The 17,216-nt window shown below is 43.7% G+C and overlaps 1 protein-coding gene across 1 annotated transcript in view; it reads right to left on the bottom strand.

Annotated features, from left to right (window-relative positions):
- Positions 1-17,216, bottom strand: part of plxnd1 (plexin D1) — a 198,854-nt gene that overhangs the window by 76,253 nt on the left and 105,385 nt on the right. The window contains exons 16-18 of the mRNA XM_059944489.1: positions 10,508-10,678; positions 1,860-1,950; positions 331-558 (exon numbers count right to left, since the gene is read on the bottom strand). Of these exons, the coding sequence (XP_059800472.1) occupies positions 331-558; positions 1,860-1,950; positions 10,508-10,678 (490 nt within the window). The remainder of the gene's footprint in view (positions 1-330; positions 559-1,859; positions 1,951-10,507; positions 10,679-17,216) is intronic.

Genomic DNA, 17,216 nt, shown 5'->3' with positions numbered 1-17,216 from the left:
TGACGTCCTCAAGTACAATGGACAAGGTTGGAAGAGGTGCATGTGAATCTCTGTCTCACCTGAAAGAGCTATATAGGGCCCTGGATGGTGGTGAGGGAAGAGGTGAATGGACAGGTTCTATAACTCCTACAGTTACATGGGAAGGTGCAAGAGGATGGGTAAAACAGGAGTGATCCCTGGGTAAAGGAGAAAGTGATGCAGAGGGGTAGATGTGGCTAGCAATGTAGCTGGTGAATGAAGATGAAATTGTCAATCTTCACATGCAGAAGACTGCTAAAAGAAAAGTTTGTTTTCAACAAAGTTGGAATGTGTCGAGTCCAGATTACTTACCTCAATCACCACAGTGAGGGGCTCTCCCTTGTGGTGTTTAATAAACTTTTCCTTGCGGGAGAACTGTGGGTCACTGAAATATTCCATCGAGAATCCTGTACCACTTTGTGAATAGGTTCCAGGTTCTTGATAAAGTATCCCATTGATATAGAAATAAACATTCACTGTGGAAACTGAATAGGTGGGAGATGGGCAGATAAGAACAGTATCGTTCATAATGAAGCATCTCTGAAAAACAAAGAAAATCTGTCTTGTTAAAAGGAAAATCTAGAGTCTTTACACTTACATAACCAGTAAGAAAGAACAGAGAGAGCTAAAGCGTACCCTTTCAGGTACCCTGAAAGCGAACCATGTACTTGTACAGCTTCAGGGTACCACGTACAGGTAGATAGGGTTGTGAGGATGGCTGTTGCTTGCTGAATTTCATCAGTGAGGGGATTCACTGGAGAAGATGGGGGGAGGGGGGGCAAAGTACACTTGTACATATATTGGTGAGGCTGCACTTAGAATATTGTGTTCAGTTTTGGTTGATCTGCTATAGGAGATATGACATTAAACTGCAAAGAGTGTAGAACAGATTTACAAGGATATTTCCAGGATTGAAGGGATTAAATTATGGAGAGAGGTTGAGAAATTTAGGATTTCTTTCATCAGAGCTCTGGAGAATGAGGGGTGCCTTGTAGAGGTGCATAAAATTATGAAGGGTAAACATAGGGTCAATGGGTACAGTCTTTTTCCCAGGTCTAGGGAATCAAGAACTAGAGGGCAGAGGTTTAAGAGATTTAATAGGAACCTGAGGACAACTTTACCACCCTGAGAGTGGTCAGTGTATGGAATGAAATGCCAGGAAGAAGTGGTTGAGGCAGGTTACTATTTAAAAAGTAATTGGCCAGGAACACGGATAACCAAACATGGGTAAGTAAGATCAACATAAATAGGCATCTTTGTTGGTATGGTCCGGTTGCGCTGAATGGTTGTTTCTGTGCTGTACTATATACTGTATATCCATGACTATAACATGGATGGAAAATTGAACAGTTGAAGGAGAACAGCTGCAAAGACAATAAGCTGAGATGTGGGATACATTGGTCATTAGCCAATCTGTGGAGCATTCCACCACGACTTTGGATGCATCCACCTCATCCATTAAAAACATACAGATGGATGTACTATGAATGGCTATCGTACATGCAGGTAGATGGGACTAGACAGAAAACCAGGCTGGCATGGACTAGATGGGATGAAGAGCCTGTTTCTGTGCTGTAGTGCTCTGACTCTATATGAATAGTCCTCCAAAACAAAGCCTTTGAGGTTTAAACTGATAAAATCCTTTTTAAACATTGAAATCTGTACAGGTCCTTTGGTCACAACACTCAATCAAACATATTAATAGCCTGAACTATTAAAAGTACAGAGTTTAGGTTGTGCAAACACTTCATTTTCATATCAGTGACTATTGCAGTAAAGTGAAAAATCCATGCAAGACAAGTTTGTGTGAAATTCATTTTTAACCAAAATGAGAAGCTCACCGATTCAGCCCTTGCAGTGTTTTTGACTACCATGATGGCAATCTGTATCAAACTGAATCGCTGGCCTTTCACTGTGATGTTCCGTCCACCACTGCAGAGAAAGGAGAAGGTCATTATACAGTTATAATCATGTTACAGACCTGTACTGAGGTATACCTGGTACTGTAGTAACAATAACAGCTTCATCATGGCACTGGCCTAACCATCATGGAGGATATCTTCAAATACCAATATCTCAAGAAAGCAACATCCATCATTAAGAATAGTCACCATCCAAGATGTACCCTCTTCTCATTACTGCCATCGGGGAGAAAGTACAGGAGCCTGGAGATATAGTCTCAATGTTTTACGAACAGCTTCCTCCCTCCACCATCAGATTTCTAAACAGACCATGACCTACGAACTCTATATCACTTTTTGCTGTTTTTTATCCTCCACTTACTTAGTTTATATTTCTTATTTTAATTAATAGTAATGTTAACATAATACAAATCTGCAAAACAACATGTTTCACCACATACTATACAACAATGATAATAAACTAGATTTGGATTCTGAAACCTGCCTATTACAGATTGTCATTGATTCTATAAAGACAGGTGAGGAATCCACCTCCCATCTTCACTCAGCTGGTGATCCAGTGGTCCTCCCTGTTGACCAACACTTGAAGAAGCAGTGAAAGTAACAAGATTAGAGTGCACTGCTGAGAGGGAATCTCAATGCCCATCACTAAGAGTGACCGGTAGCACCACTGCTGACTGAATTAGTTAATTCCCGAAGGTCTGAGGCAGGCAGTGAGTGAAGCAACAGGATTGATAAACCTTCTTTACCGATCTATCCGTGGGAGATGCCTGTCTACCCTTATTCATTTCAACTTTGGTAAAAGAGATTATTACAGTCCTCATGGATGCATAGTTCCATCCTCAACACTCTTGATTGTGTTATGTGGTGCTACAATCATGTTAATTGAGTTAATCTCACAACAGATCTGTTATGAATGTACCACAGCTGAGGGGCCGAAGGAGTGGGAGCAGCCCCCTCCTTCCGGAGAATCGCAAGATCGCTATTAATTCGGGTCTCGGAAGTGAGAGACAATGCAACGGTTTTGGCCGTTGTTCTTAGAGGCACCTGTGTGACGTGCATGTCCCTGCTACGTGACAGCTACCATGGACATGGACACCCTTAGGCAATGTGGGGGTGGGGATTGCATCACCCTACTTTGATGGACATCTACAACTCTGCAAGTCAAGATAAAAGGGGACTGCAGGAGGCAGTACCCCAGAGCGATGCACCAGAAGGAGACCCTCGCTCAGTGCTCCCATGGCTGGAAGCCACTCAACGCCACGTGCGCTCCTAACTCCTTTGCCTGGGGAGCGGGTGGCTGATAATACCGAGAAGGACTTCGAACTAACAACGGGGAAACAACGCTCTCCTGATTTAACGGAGTGGCTTCATAAAGACCCGGGCAAGTTTTTCCGTTTTTCACCGATCCCTCTAAAACACGTGAAACCCAGCGATTCTCCGAAAGGCTAAAGTCTGCAGACTTCTGAGTGACTTTTATATTTCCAACGGACAATATATTATCCCCTAGACAACAGTCTTCTTAATGGTGAATATTACTATACCCACGCTTTAGATTGAGTATTGACAACGTGCATTATTCTGAATGTTTGTATTAACCTTACTTTTGTGCCCCTTTATAAATAAAAACGTTTGAAAATAGTGACATCAGACTTCAACGGACCTCTCTATCTTTGCTGGTAAGTTATCCAGTTATGGGACACATAACAACTAGGGGGCTCGTCCGGGATTTGACACCAAATTGGGAGGCCAGTGAATCGGGCTTGTAAGTCCAAAACTTGAATCTGGTTACGCTGGTAGCCAGAAGGGAAACCAGCAAAGATGGACGTTTGGTGAATTTATGAAAAACCCGACTGTGGGGGCGCTAGAGGCGGCCACCAAATCAGACTTGTTAAATTTAACGAAGGGGTTGAACCTCGCAGAAGTGAGGTCATCCATGAAAAAGCGGGAGGTGCGAAGGGCCATAATTCAGTATTACGTTGGGAAGAATGAGGTAGAATGGGAAGATGAGGTATTGGAAGATATCCCTGAAAAGGTACCATCAAGTGGGATGGTTCAGTTAGAGGTGGAAAAATTAAGGTTGGAACATGAAATTAAGTTAAAAGAGCTGGAAGCGGCTGAGAGGCAAAGACGGCATGAAATTCAGCTAAAGGAGCTAGAAGCAGTCGAGAAAGAGAGGGAACGGGCTGAGAAAGAGAAACAGAGGCAACATGACCGGAAAGTTGAGAAGATGAGGAACGAGCGAAGAGATCAAGGGTTAGACCGAACGGAGCGGTTTAATGTTAGTAGGGGGTTCGAGGAGACAGATGTCGATAGTTATTTCTTGCTTTTTGAAAAGGTGGCAGTAAATCAGAAGTGGCCAAAAGAGCAGTGGGTGGCATTGTTACAAAGTGTGTTAAAGGGGAAGGCCCAACGGGCGTATGCGGCATTGTCCCTGGAGGAGGGAGGAGCGGAGAATTATGATGAGGTGAAGAAGGCCATTCTCCGGAGTTATGAATTGGTACCTGAGGCCGATAGACAAAAGTTTAGAAATTTAAGGAAAGGGTGGAATCAAACGTATACCGAGCTAGCCCATGAGAAGGGGGTGCTCTTGGACTGTTGGTGCACCGCGGAAAGGGTGGGCAAGGATTATGGGCGTCTCAGGGAGTTACTTTTGATTTTAAAAGTTGTGTTCCGGAGGAGATCCGGATGTATTTGAATGAGAAGCTGGATAAGTCCATGTCAGAATTTGCTAGGTTTGCAGATGAATATGTCCTAACCCACAAGACAAAGACTTCCTCGAATAAAGGTCCCTAGAGAGACCGTGGGAACGATTGAGAAAGTCCGACAAGGGAGGCAGAGGTCCCACCGGGAGCTAGCAGTAAGGTTGAGGGGGAAAGGCAAGACGGCCAGAGGTTTCCGGGTTTGACCTGTTTTAATTGTGGAAAGGAGGGGCACATTGCATCTCGATGCTTTGCTCCGAGAAAGGAGATAGGAAGAGGGAAAGCCGCAGTCCCTATCGGGTGTGCCGTGGTAATCAGCAAATCGATCAGAGAGCCGAGGGTAGACAGAGTATGAGAAGGCTCTGGGAGTTGTCCATCACACGGAACTGTGTCTGTGACGGAGGGAGAAACACCAGTTCCCATACAAATCTAGAGAGACACGGGAGCTGAACTGTCTCTGGTTAGCCGTAAGGTACTAGAATTTGGTCGGAAAACGGGCATGGTAAAGGTGGAAGGAATAAATAAAAGGATAGAAATGGTGTTCTTATATAAGGTCATTCTGGATTGTAAGCTGGTGTATGGATCAGTTGAAATAGGGGTGCCATCAGAATTCCCGAGAGCTGACGTGGACATCCTGCTGGGAAACGCCTTAGCAGGGGGTAAGGTTTGGTCAGCAATGCTGCCGACCTGGCGACCGGCGAGTACGGTGGCCCCGTCCCTAGCGCCCAAGGACCATCTCCCCGGCGCGGTCACTCACAGCATGTCGAGAGAGAGAGAGAGCTGAGAACGAGAGCAGTTTAAATCTGGCCAGTTTTGATTTGGCCGAGACGTCTTTGCTGACCCTGTGCCACGAGGGTTTAGAGGGTGGTAAGACGAAGAGTAGTAAAGTGAAAGGGGGTAAGGGAGAGGAGATAGATCTGCCTTTAGCGAAGAGAAAGGTCCTAAAGGTAGGAAATAAAGATGAGAAACAGATAAAGCTGTTTAAAGGTCCAGAGTTGGACATGGATAATCTGTCCGGTTTGGCAGAATTGTTTGAAGAACTTGAGAGTTCTAAAGGTGTCCCCGATAATGAGGTGAGGGCAGTCCTAGATGGAAAGGGTACCCTTGCCTCGAAGGAGTCTGCTGAAAAGGCCGAGGAGGTTGTTTCAGCTCGCAGGGTTGCGCCTTCCCTGGGTGGGAGCTGCCCAGAGAGGAAGTTAGAAATTAAAAAAGGTACGGGTGTTGAAAGCCTGGAAGAGGCCAATGTCCCGTTTGAGTGTGTCCAAGATGGGGATGCACGTGGTGCTGATCCTGGTAGCAGAGCTCAGAAGAAGTCTGAGGTATCTGATTCAGTGGAACAGGGCGGCCGTCCTTGTGGGTCAGATGGACTCGATTCAGTGGGAAAAGGGTTAACCTTGGTAACCGGGGGAAGTGTGAGTTCCCCGGTGTTTGTACTCGAAGGTGGGTTCAAAGTTAATGCAGAATTTAAGAATGGGGGGGGGATGAGGATTGTTATTGAAGGAAACGGAAAGTCTGTAGTTTCCAAATCGAAGGAAGAAATCTTAAACCTGGCGGATCGCTCACAGAGTGAGCCGGGGGATAGCGGGACCCCCCACTCTATTGTTATGCCAGGATGGGGTGTGGTGTGGGGTGCCTTCGAAATGCTACTTGAGTGAAGAGTTCGAATCAAACACCAATAGCCTGAAGGGGACTGATAAAAGGGCCAGCCACCTGGGTAAAATCAAAGAATTGGGTGGAAATGGTCTAAGTTTGGGGCATGGTGTTGCTAAAATAACCCCGATGAACGAGGCTGGCGGGAGTTCACTACGAAAAATAACTCGAGTCCCCACGGGGGGGCTCGCCAAAAAGAGGCAACGGTTAATGGAGATGCCATTGTTAAGCAGCCGAGCAGGTTGAACGGGTTTGCGCCAAAGCCTGTGAATAATAAAGACAGCCCTTTGGAGACCTGCCGGTTACGTAAAAATGAATGAAACGATCAGTATTCGCATAAACTTTTGTAAATGCACCTAAGCTAAGGTCACACCTCCTTAGTTTTGTTGCGAAAAAAAAATAATAAATGGGTGGTTATTGAATTGAAGTCTGATGCTACAAGACTTTAGTATGGTACACGATGTTAAGATATTAAAGAAAGGGGCACTGTAATCGCTAACTATTTAGATACTGACTTGAATGTATAACGGTAGTATTCTGTGAAGAGAAAAAGCTTGGGTATTGTGTTAGATTAAAAATCCTGTAAGACACTGTACAACCCCGTTTTTAACCGCTGCTAAAAAATGCTGTTTTTAGAGGGGAGGTGTTATGACTGTACCACAGCTCTGAGGGGCCAAAGGAGCGGGAGCAGCCCCCTCCTTCCGGAGAATCGCAAGATCGCTATTAATTCGGGTCTCGGAAGTGAGAGACAATGCAACGGTTTTGGCCGTTGTTCTTAGAGGCACCTGTGTGACGTGTATGTCCCTGCTACGTGACAGCTACCATGGACATGGACACCCTCGGGCAATGTGGGGGTGGAGATTGCATCACCCTACTTTGATGGACATCTACAACTCTGCAAGTCAAGATAAAAGGGGACTGCAGGAGGCAGTACCCCAGAGCAACGCACCAGAAGGAGACCCTCGCTCAGTGCTCCCGTGGCTGGAAGCCACTCAACGCCACGTGCGCTCCTAACTCCTTTGCCTGGGGAGCGGGTGGCTGATAATACCGAGAAGGACTTCGAACTAACAACGGGGAAACAACGCTCTCCTGATTTAACGGAGTGGCTTCATAAAGACCCGGGCAAGTTTTTCCGTTTTTCACTGATCCCTCTAAAACACGTGAAACCCAGCGATTCTCCGAAAGGCTAAAGTCTGCAGACTTCTGAGTGACTTTTATATTTCCAACGGACAATATATTATCCCCTAGACAACAGTCTTCTTAATGGTGAATTAAGATTTAGATTGAGCATTGACGACGTGCATTATCTGAATGTTTGTATTAACCTTACTTTTGTGCCCCTTGATAAATAAAAACGTTTGAAAATAGTGACATCAGACTTCAACGGACCTCTCTATCTTTGCTGGTAAGTTATCCAGTTACGGGATACGTAACAGATCTAACAACTCAAACTGGAACCACGTGGACATCAGCACAGAAATGTCCTGGCAAATATCCTCACTTTGCCTATACTGTTATCAGCCCTGGTTCAGTGAGATGTTCCCAGGGGCATGCTGGGAGCAGCATTAAGTGGGTCTGAGAATGATGAGGTGCCCACCCAGTGAAAATACAAAATGGGAATTCAGATGGCTGAACAGCAGGAACAGTATGCTCAGTGATCTCTCAGTGACTGGATCAGATCACAGTGCTTTGTTTCCGCTACATTCAGTGGCAGATCTAATCTAATTACTGCAGATAATAAAACAAGTAAAGGAAGAAAAAGCTCCAAGAACATTCCCATCCTCAGTAATGGTAGTTAACGTTGGTCAATGTGCTCAGTGACTTCAAAGACAGAGGCAGCCCCCAACAGCGAGTGACAACTTTGGAGTGACAGTGGCTGTGTGTAAGCTGTTAAGTGGCATAGTTGAATATAAGTGCTGAGGTTTTTGTCTAAGAGGTTTTTGGTGAGAGGAAGCTAAACAGAGAAATGTATAAGAGCAGCTTGGACGCTGGTTTGGGAGTTCTCTTGTGTATTTCCTTGTAGGAAGAGCACCCAGCTGCAGACTGACCACATTAAGGAACTAGAGCATGATGTAGTTGTTCTGAGACTCATCCGAAATGCAGAGTGCATCACAGTTAAGAGTTTTGCTGACTTGATTATGTCCAAGGTGCAGATACAACACTGGCACCTACCCAACTGTCTCTGGATGTTCTATAGGACAAATTCACCCTAGCTAATTACCATGAATTCAGTTCCATGACTGCTCATCGAGTACGGTGCAATGCTCAATCCCATGCACAGCTCTTCAGTCAATAAAGCAACCCCACACAGCAGTAATACTTGGGTTGATAAGTGGCATATAACAGTCATATCACAGAAGTGCCAGGCAATAACCAACTCCTGTAAGGGAGAACTTAACCATCTACCCTTGGCATTCAATGGAAAATCCCACTAAAATTGGTGGATATAGCTTAGTCCATCACAGAAAAAGTCCTCCCCATTTCAAGGAGCACCTGCCACAAGAAAGTAGAATCCATCATCAAGGACCTCCACCATCAAGGCCACGTTCTTCTTGCTGTTACCATCGGGCAGGAAATATAAAAGCCTTACAACCAGGTTCACAAATAGTTATTACCCTACAACCATCAGGCATGGATAACTTCATTCACCTCAACACTCTTCTGACTCCACAACCTACAGACTCACTTTCAAGGACTATACAACTGCCCTCAGTACTTTTCTTTATTCCTCTCCATGGCGTACAACGTTCTAACCTGGAAATATATCATCACTTCTTCGGCATTATTGGGTCTAAGTCCTGGAATTAATTCTTCAGTCATCATAGGAGCACTCTGGCAGGACTGCACTGAAATTAGAGAGCATAGGCATCTGCACCCCACTCTTCACCCCAATGGAGCAGGTGCCCATGGGATAGATAGAGAATAAAACCCCATCTTCTTCCCCACATTGTCCTATCATTAGGCTTCTAACTGGGATGGCAGAATTAATGCATGAAGAAACGTGGACAAGTGGGCTTGTACCTGGTGTAGTTTGAAAGAATGAGAAGGGAACTCAGAGTAAAAGGATCAGACTAGCTAAATGCAGGTCATGTTCCTAATGGTGGGGAGGTCCAAAACCAAATTTAACAGCCTAAGGCCACGTGATAATCCATTCATGTCTGAGGAGGAAGTTCTCCACCCATGGATAAATAAACCATGGAATTCAGAGAAGGTCTTTCTGGAACCTGAGAAATGACAAATAGCATAATTTCTCCTCCCAAGCACTCAAGTAGAGGAACAGTCAGCTTAATCAGAGGTATTGAATGAAGAGTGCCTTATAAGTTAAATAAAAACAGAAGGTGAGGAGCATTATGTGGGAAAGAGCAAAGTTTGAGGTTAAAGACTATCTGAACTGGGAATGACTAGTAACAAATTGGATTTAAGCTGTTCAAAGGTGAAAGAAGGATGGACAGGACAAACAGAATATCTGTAATAGGATGAGATGGAGGTTAAGGTGGGAGTAAACTTTAAATGAGGTCATCTGGCCAGAAAGATAATGGAGTAATTGTGGGGGAAAATCCAAATAAATATAAAAGCTATGAAATGAGTGCAGCTAAACAATGGGAATGCAAAAAAGGGACATGAAGTTACAAAATGTAGGGCTGCCAGACATACTCCAACAAGTCAGGCTGTACTAATGGAGAGCCAATGTCTCAGACGGATGGCTGGCAGAAGACCTAGTCAATTTTTGTACAGACAGGAAAAGACTGAAATTATAGAATATTTAATCAGTCTGGCACTCTTGGCTTTTTTAATATATTAAATCAGTCTCTATCAGTAGAGATTTGCAGAGTTTGAGTCTTGTTCTTTGCATTCTCATTCTTTAGTTCTGTTTAATTTCATAGATATTATCATTCCCCATTTCTCTCTTTAACTGTGCCCATTAACCCACTGACTGGATGACCTCTACATCTTATCCTCACCAGTCCGAGCCTTACCCAATTACAGATGACCATTTGTCATATCCGTGCTCCCCCACATTTACTACAAGTTGAAACCATTTTGTCTTCTCCTTTTACCAGTTCTGAAGAAGGCTTTTGAACCTATGAAGTTCTCTGTTTCCATTTCCATAGACACTGCCAGACTTGTTATTATTTTAGATTTCCAGTATCTGCAGCTTTTTTTTACTTTTACATTAAATATGGAGATGTCCGTCTTCATTCAGATTTATCTTACCTGACATAGCTGGTGTTTGGGCTAATGCTGTCTATTATTGGATTCTCCCGATACTTGAAGGTCATGTTCTTGCTGATGCAGTCTTTGTTCTCAAACTGGACACAGATGAAACTGGCAGTCTCAGCGATATTTATGGCTGGCATTACACAGACAAGCTCATACTCAGTCTGCCTGTGAAAGGAAAAGTTTGCATTTATATAATGCCTTTAATGGTCTCAGTATATCCCAAAGCACTTTATGCCAATGATATCCTTCTGAACTGTAGTTCCAAATGAAATACAGAAGTGATGGCCACAACAACCATGTGTAACCACAACCCACGAACTGTTCACTGGGGAATTTTTAAAAATTTGTTCAGATTTCAGGATCTGGGCATTACAAACAAGATCAACGTACACACAGCGGCCACTTTATTAGGGACACCTGCGCTTTAATGCAAATTTCTTATCAGCCAATCATGTGGCAACAACAAAATGCATAAAAACATGCAGGCACGGTCAACAGGTTCAGTTGTTCAGACTAAACATGAAGAAATGTGAGCAAAGTGACTTTTACCATGAAAAGATTGATATCAGACAAGGTTGTTTGAGTGTCTCAGAAACTGCTAATTCTGGGATTTTCATTCTTCATTTGTTAGTGTATAGTTAGAGCAGTGAGAATGGCTCCCGGGACTGTGTTGTGTTCTTTGTGTGAGATGTGGGAATACTTTTAGACCTCCAGCCTCCCAGTTGAAAAAGGCAGGAACCTTTGTGTCTGTCAGGAGAGGGAAAGGAAATAGCCAACCACTACAGAGTACCCCTGTGGCTGATCTCCTTAATAATAAGTATACCATTTTGGATACTGTTTGGTGGGTATTGACCCTACTAGAGGAAAGCCACATTGATCAGGTCTCTGGCACTGTGGCTCAGAATGGAAGGGGGGAGAAGAGGATTGTAATAATGATTAGGGTTCCATAATTAGACAAGTAGACACGAGATAGAGCCACTCAAATGGAATGTTGCCTCCCAGGTTCCAGGGTCAGGGATGTATTGGATCAGGTCCACGGCATTCTAAAGGGGGAGGGTGAGCAGCCAGAAGTCTTGCTACACATTGGCACCAATGACAAGAGTAGGAAAAGAGGAGATGTCCTGAAGAGAGAATTTAGAGAGCTAGGTAGAAAGCTGAAAAGCAGGAGATCTAGGATAGTAATTCTGGATTACTTCCTGTGCCATGTGCCAGTGAAGGTAAGAATATGATGATTTGGCAGATGAATGCATGGCTGAGGAACTGGTGCAGCGGGTAGGGTATCAGATTTCTCGATCATTGGGATCTCTTCTGGTGAAGGTATGACCATACAAGAGGGACGGGTTACACCTGAACCCCGAGGGGAACCAATATCCTTACGCGCAGGTTTGTTCAAACTGTTGGGGAGAATTGAAACTAATTTGGCAGGGGGTGTGAAACTAAGTGCTAGAGCTTTGGATGGTGTGATGGAATCTTAAATGTTAATCATTATGGACTGTGCCTTTAAGAACCATGTCTGGAAGACAGAGACAGCACAAGCAGCTTGTTACATAGAGAGCGAGAGAGGGAGGGAGGAGCTACATGCTACAGCTGGTGTTCAAATCAATGATATTTAAACGAACATTACCGCTTGTTTCACAGGACATGCATACTCAAGAAGGCTGGTGGCGGAAATTGCTACTGAACTTTTAAGTACCCACAAAGGGTGGGGCTGAGGATCGATTAAGAAGAATCGATCTGTGACTATCAGTGCGTGAAAAGGGTGACACTATGGAATCTACCGGTGTGTCTAAACCATGGCCTGGGTTGGTGAATCATCACTTGAAGATGGTGCTCTTAAGTTGGTCACATTTGGCTGACTTGGAAGATTTGGTAGACAAAGAGGAGGATCGACGACACCTGTTTATTCAGATTACAAGTATCTCTCTCTCTCTCTCTCTCTCTCACTTTAATCCCGTGCATCTGAATTGAACTTTTCTTACACACCATTGTAAGAGTGTAACTCTTGCCACCTGAGCTTGAATAAGTTTGGGAACTTTATTTACACTTAAATATGCATAACATCATTAACTCTTGATTTACCTGGTTTAAGTTACTTTATTACATAGTCACTAATAAAATAGTGTTTTGTTAACAGCAAAACCAGACTCCAGGTGTGTCCCATTGTTGCTGATACTTTTACAGGGTTGCGTGTACGTAAAAGAAATTGGGGGCTCGTCAGGGATATGAACAAATTGTTTGGAGCCATTTTAAAATTGTTGGGGGCTTAATTGATTGATTAATGGTCGATCTGATTGGGGAAGATCCCTTTTGATTTGTTTGAGTGGGAAATCAGCAGCAATGGAGGTTGAGGTTGGTAAGTTTCTAGCAGAACCAACCCCTGAAGCATTGGATGATGCTAAGAGGGTTATGCTGTGGGAGATTGCTCAAAAATTAAAGCTGAAGGTGAACACTAAAATGAGGAAGACTCAGACGAAGACATTAATTCTAGTCCATGCCAAACGCTTACTCTCACTTAGTCCCACTGCCCCGCACTTAGCCCATAACCCTTCATTCCTTTCCTGTCCATATACCTATCCAATTTTGCTTTAAATGACAATACCAAACCTGCCTCTACCACTTCTACTGGAAGCTACCACTCTCTGAGTAAAGAAATTCCCCCTCGTGTTACCCTTAAGCTTTTGCCCCCAACTCTCAACTCATGTCCTCTTGTTTGAATCTCCCCTACTGTCAGTGGAAAAAGCCTATCCATGTCAATATCTATTCCCCTCATAATTTTAATCACCTCTATCAAGTCCTCCCTCAACTTTAATCAAGGGAAAGTTTAATGAGGATGTGTTGGAAATGTTTGATGAAGGTAAACCTACTGAGGCTGAGCTTCAGCTTCAGGTAGAAAAATTCAGGATGGAGGCAGATGACAGGCAAAGACAACATGAGTTTCAACCAAAACAGCTCGAGGCTAGAGAGGCAGAAAAACAGAGAAAAGAGGCGGAAAAACAGAGAAAGTTCAAGAGGGAGGGATGGCAGCAAGGAGGTCATATGCCTGACCTTGGTGACAGGTTTAGTGTCAGTCGAGAAAGTAAATTGGTACCTCCATTTGATGAAGCAGAAGTTTATAAGTACTTCCTGCATTTTGAAAAAGTGGCCCAAAATTGGAAGTGGCCGAGGGACCAGTGGGCTGTTTTGTTACAAAGTGCAATTAAAGGGGAGGCTCAGCAAGTGTATTCTGCCCTGACACTTGAAGAGGCAACTGATTACAACACAGTGAAAGATGCTGTGCTTAAGGTTTACGAGTTGGTTCTGGAAGTGTACAGACAAAAGTTCAGGGATCTGAGGAAGTCTAGCAACCAAACTTATGTGGAATTTGCCTCTGAGAAACGTGTGTACTTCAATCATTGTTGTACCTCAAAAGGGGCGAATGAGGATATTAACAACTTGAGGGAGTTGATTTTGATTGAAGAACTTAAAAACTGTGTCCCTGCTGACATAAGGATGTACCTAAATAAAAAAGAGGCTGCGACCCTGCCAGAGTCTGCTAAGTTAGCAGACAAGTTTGCCTTAACCCAAAAGGTTAATTTTTTTCCAAATAAGGGCTACCAAAAGAATAGCAAGGATAACCCGCAGGCTAAACCAGCAAGTAAGCTGGGGACTAGTGACAAAAGTAGCGATGAAGGGAAACAGTCAAAGGGAAAATTTTCCAGTACGACTTGTCACTTTTGTAAGAAGCCCGGTCACATGGCGTCAAATTGTTTTGCTCTGAAGAAGGGAAAAGAAAAAGAAAAGGAGGCAACCCTAAATGCTTGAGTTCAGATGGTTGAGACACCGCTAAGGAAGGGGGAGGTCTGACTGAGCTCAGGAGGGATTCAATCAGTTTGTCTCAGATGGGTTTGTGTCCATAAAGGAGGGGTAAACCCCAGGGGTAAACTGGGGCTTTTTAGTCACTGATATTGGACAGTGTTTTGAACTTTGGTGCCAAGACAAAAACCAATGAAGTAAATATTGTTAAAGTTATTGGAAAGAGGACAGTGTCCGTGCCTTTGCATAAGGTTATTTTGAATTGTGGATTGGTATCAGTACCTGTCAAGATAGAGGTACAATCTGAATTACCAATGAATGTTAATGTGCTATTGGGGAATGACCTTGCAGGTGGTGATGTTTATCCAGCAGTACAGCTAACAAGCAAGCCTGTTACTAATGACTCACACATGGATACTGATATTTACCCCGCACGCACAGTAACCTGCAGGATGACTAAAAAGTCTGCTGATGTTAGGTAGTTCTGGACAGGGGGGTTTTGATGCCCATGATAGCCAAAATAGGGGTTCAGATCATGATGATTTATCAGAGACTTCTCTAACGACCGTGTTCCAACAGGATTTGAGTAGCAAGGCTGATGAGAAAGGTTTATCTTTGGCCAGGAAAGAATTTACAGTGGAACAAAACCAGATCCTGAGATCGTGGCTTTAAAAGAAACAGGTCTCTCCAAGGAGGAGGTTCAGAGGGAGTCAGTGGGCTATTATCTTAAAGGTGGGGTGTTAATGAGGAAGTGGAGACCACCAATGTACCTGTAAGTGAGGATTGGGCCATTGTACACCCAAGTTGTGGTCTCGAAAGTTTACCGGGCTGAAATTCAAACGTGGCTCATAATATGCCTTTAGGTAGACATTTTGGAGTGAATAAGACAGCGAACTAGATTATGAAAGAATTCTACTGGCCTAATGTAAGGAAAGATATTGTGACTTTTTGCAGAGCTTGTCACACTTGCCAAGTTGTGGGGAAACCTAATCAGGCCAACCCAGTAGTCCCACTTCGGCCGATATCTGATTTTGGTGAACCTTTTTCCAGAATCTTAATGGATTGTGTAGGCCCATTGCCAAAGACTGCTGCTGGCCATCAGTATTTATTAACCATTATGTGCGCTGTGTCTAGGTCCCCTGAAGTGATTCCTCTCAGAAATATTAAGGCTAAAACTGTAGTGAAAGCTCTCATCAAGTTTTTTACTATGGTTGGTCTGCCCAAAGAGATTCAATCTGATCAAGGCAGTAACTTTACCTTAGGGGTGTTCCAAGAGATAGTTTGTGCCCTGGCAGCTAAACAAATTGTATCATCTGCATATTACCCAGAATCCCAAGGAGCATTAGAAAGATTTCATTCTACCCTTAAGACTATGATTAGGAAATATTATATTGAGAATGGGAAAGACTGGGATGAGGGTGTGCTTTTGTTTGCTGTAAGAGATTTGATCCAAGAATCCTTGGGATTTAGCCCTTTTGAAATTATATTTGGTCACAGAGTGGGGGACCTTTGACCCTGCTCAAGGAACAGTTGTCCAATGGGGAGGTACAAGTTAGTGTATTGAGTTATCTCTTGGAATTCAAAGATAGACTTCACAAGGTTTGAGACCTCACAAAGCAGAATTTGCAGAGTTCTCAGAAGAGGATGAAGCTCTGTTATGATCAACAAGTGTGGGAACAGATTTATCATGTAGGAGATAAGGTTAAGGTCCTGTTTCCAGTTTTGACCAACCCCCTCCAAGCAAAGTTTAGTGGACCATACCAGATAATTAAGAAAATTGACTCTCTGAATTATGTTATTGGAACACCAAATCGTAGGAAGGCCACTCAAGTGGTTCATGTCAATATGCTAAAGCTTTATCATGGTTCAGAGACGGCACCTGTGGGTATTGTTATGAAAACAAATGGGGTAGTGGAGACTGGGAACGTGGTACAGTCAGCCCTCCTTATCCGCGGGGGATTGGTTCCGGAACCAATCCCCCATGGATACCAAAAAATGTGGATGCTCAGATCCCTTATTTAACCTGTCTCAGTGCGGTGGACCTTAGGACCCGGCGGCACAGCTCTGAATCCGCAGTGTTCCTGATCACGATCACGATTGAAAATAAAGTGGAAGTAGTAAAGTGATCGGAAAGAGGTGAAATGCCATCAGTCATTGGAAAAGTGTTAGGCTACAGTCGGTCAACGATCGGAACAATTTTAATGGAGCATGTGAAAGGCCCTGCCCTGATGAAAGCTACAATTATTACTAACCAACGCAGTGGTTTAATTATTGAAATATATACGTTTCTTAAGTGTTTTATATGCATAGAAAGGTAAAATGTATACTATATACTCACACAAACGTTTGATTAACTGACGCTAAGTAATACCTGTTCCTGTTCCAACTTCAAATCCGACTTAAAGACAGACTCAGGAATGGAACTTGTTCATAACCCAGGGACTGCCTGTACTTTTAAATCATCTCTAGATTACTTATCTCTGCCCCAGAAGGCAGTGGAGGCCAAGTCTCTGGATGCATTCAAGAAAGAGTTAGATAGAGCTCTTATAGATAGCGGGGTCAAGGGATATGGGGAGAGGGCAGGAACAGGGTACTGACTGTGTATGATCAGCCATGATCACAGTGAATAGTGGTGCTGGCTAGAAGGGCCGAATGGCCTACTCCTGCACCTATTGTCTATTGTCTATTATAGTATCTAATACAATGTAAGTGCTATGTAAATAGTTGTTATACTGTATTGTTTAGAGAATAGTGACAAGAAAAAATAGTCTGTACATGCTCAAATAACGAGTGCTGGAGAGAGAACTTCTGGGTTTTCCCGATCCGCAGTTGGTTGAATCCACACATGCAGAACCTGTGGATAAGGAGAGCTGACTGTACCAGATAATTTTAGCAAGCTGAATATGGTTTC

The sequence above is a fragment of the Hypanus sabinus genome, chromosome 19, assembly GCF_030144855.1.
Source record: "Hypanus sabinus isolate sHypSab1 chromosome 19, sHypSab1.hap1, whole genome shotgun sequence".
Classification (NCBI taxonomy): domain Eukaryota; kingdom Metazoa; phylum Chordata; class Chondrichthyes; order Myliobatiformes; family Dasyatidae; genus Hypanus; species Hypanus sabinus.
Note: the sequence above shows the minus strand (reverse complement) of the source record. Positions and strands in the feature narration are given on the sequence as shown.